A 1,753-nucleotide genomic window follows, 5' to 3' on the forward strand; every position below is an offset into this window, starting at 1 on the left:
GCCAATTGTAGAAATCCTGTTAAAAAGAAAAAAAAGTTTAAACCAATTTAACAAAAACAGAAGGGGAGGAAGAAAAGCACACAACCTACACTAGGCTTGAACATGCAGGAAAATAGATGTAGAGGTAGTTTATACAATTCCAGGAAGCTGCATCTTACCAGAAACAGCACATAATCTTGGCAAGAACAGAGTGAAAGGGGACTTGTGCTCCTAATGTCACAATAGCAGGACCTCTTGAAATGAAAGTTCTGTGTGATTTGGCATACTACACACATCATCTCTCCCCACATTGTGATTTAACACCTGTGTAGTCCGTATTTTTTAAATGAGATATTTGCATATAGCCCCCACTTCAAGCCTTAGGCCACATAAGAATGGGGCAGCAAGGTCTGTAAGGAGTAGCATTATACAATGGTTATAAAACTAAAAATCACAGTATGTTCTAGTATTAACACAGCACTGAAAATATGGTCTCTAAACTGAGATAATACAATGCAGTGTTGGCCTAACTTGGTACCACATTCCCTTGACATGGTCAGCGTGCTGCAGAACTGGATGGTTACCAACTCTGCTAACCCACAATGGTCCGTGTTGTTACTGATAAAACCCTCCCAAGTTCCACCTCAGATCCAGCTGTGTTCTGCTGCAATTCACATCTGGTAAAACTCTTGACAGTCCCAGACACAGGCATTTCCTTTTTTTTGCATTTTTCACATCTAAAATGCAGTGCTACTCCTCATCATTCAGAGATACTGCATCAGTGTCCCACAGCCACCCTGGCACACACAGTGACTCAATGTTCCAACTGTAAAGCTTAGCAGTCTGTTCTTGAGGGAACAGTCATCACTAGAGGAAGGGCTGAATATCCAGAGCTGAAATACCATTAAGTAATTGTATTTACATAAGTAATAGATACACCAGTGTCATCCAAAATTAAACCAAACTCAGCTGGAAAAAAATAACATGATTGCATCACTACATACAAAATTCTTGAGCCTACGTGAACTTTATAATATTTTACCAAATCTAGGCTGTTTTTCAGAATACCCCAGATTTATCAAACACAGGCATTCCATTTCCTTTATAGATTAAACAGGTATAGAATGAGCTGACTGACAGGGTTGTGTAATGATTGTACCTTGTGACAAAGCACAGGAGAAAACAAATACATTTTCCTACAACATTATGTCATGCACTGCTCCATTTTTGACCTGAGCCCTTCTCACAGAAGCAAGAGTGAGAAAGTCTTGCACAAAGGCCTCAGCGAAGATTATTTGATCTCTGAAGGAATCTAAAAAACGCAGCTGATGTGTTTGAGATGGAGCTCTTCCAGACGACCTTGGAAGCCCAGAAGGAGCTGCATGCTGATCACAAGCAGCCACCTGAGAGCTGCCCCGGAGGAGGCGCGTTATGCAAGGGAAGGATGACTGATCCCTCCAGATGAACAGGGCAGGTATCGCCTCTGACGACGCAGAACTCCCAGCCCAAGCCTATTCATGTGATGTCACGGTGATCTCACTCGGCTGACGATGTGTTTAGTGTGTTAATACACTGTCACGGATGAGAATAAGAGCCCGGCCCCTGAAGAAAGGCAAAGCCCTGGGAAGAGGCACCTTCCCTCTGTTCACACCCGATGACCTCACGAGTGGATGTCCCGGCCGCGCACCCCGGTGACAGCCCGACCCCGCAGCCGGCACGACCTGCCCTCCAGAGCCCGAGCACGGGCACCCCCGGGGCCCACGGCGCTCGGCCC

The 1,753-nt window shown here is 45.1% G+C and overlaps 1 protein-coding gene across 1 annotated transcript in view; it reads right to left on the reverse strand.

The window, feature by feature from the left end:
- Positions 1 to 1,753, reverse strand: part of LOC104397433 (MOB-like protein phocein) — an 8,641-nt gene that overhangs the window by 5,810 nt on the left and 1,078 nt on the right. The window contains exon 2 of the mRNA XM_010007393.1: positions 902 to 948. Within this exon, the coding sequence (XP_010005695.1) occupies positions 902 to 948 (47 nt within the window). The remainder of the gene's footprint in view (positions 1 to 901; positions 949 to 1,753) is intronic.

The sequence above is a fragment of the Chaetura pelagica genome, unplaced genomic scaffold (genome assembly GCF_000747805.2).
Source record: "Chaetura pelagica isolate M959 unplaced genomic scaffold, ChaPel_1.0 scaffold21, whole genome shotgun sequence".
Taxonomy (NCBI): Eukaryota; Metazoa; Chordata; class Aves; order Apodiformes; family Apodidae; genus Chaetura; species Chaetura pelagica.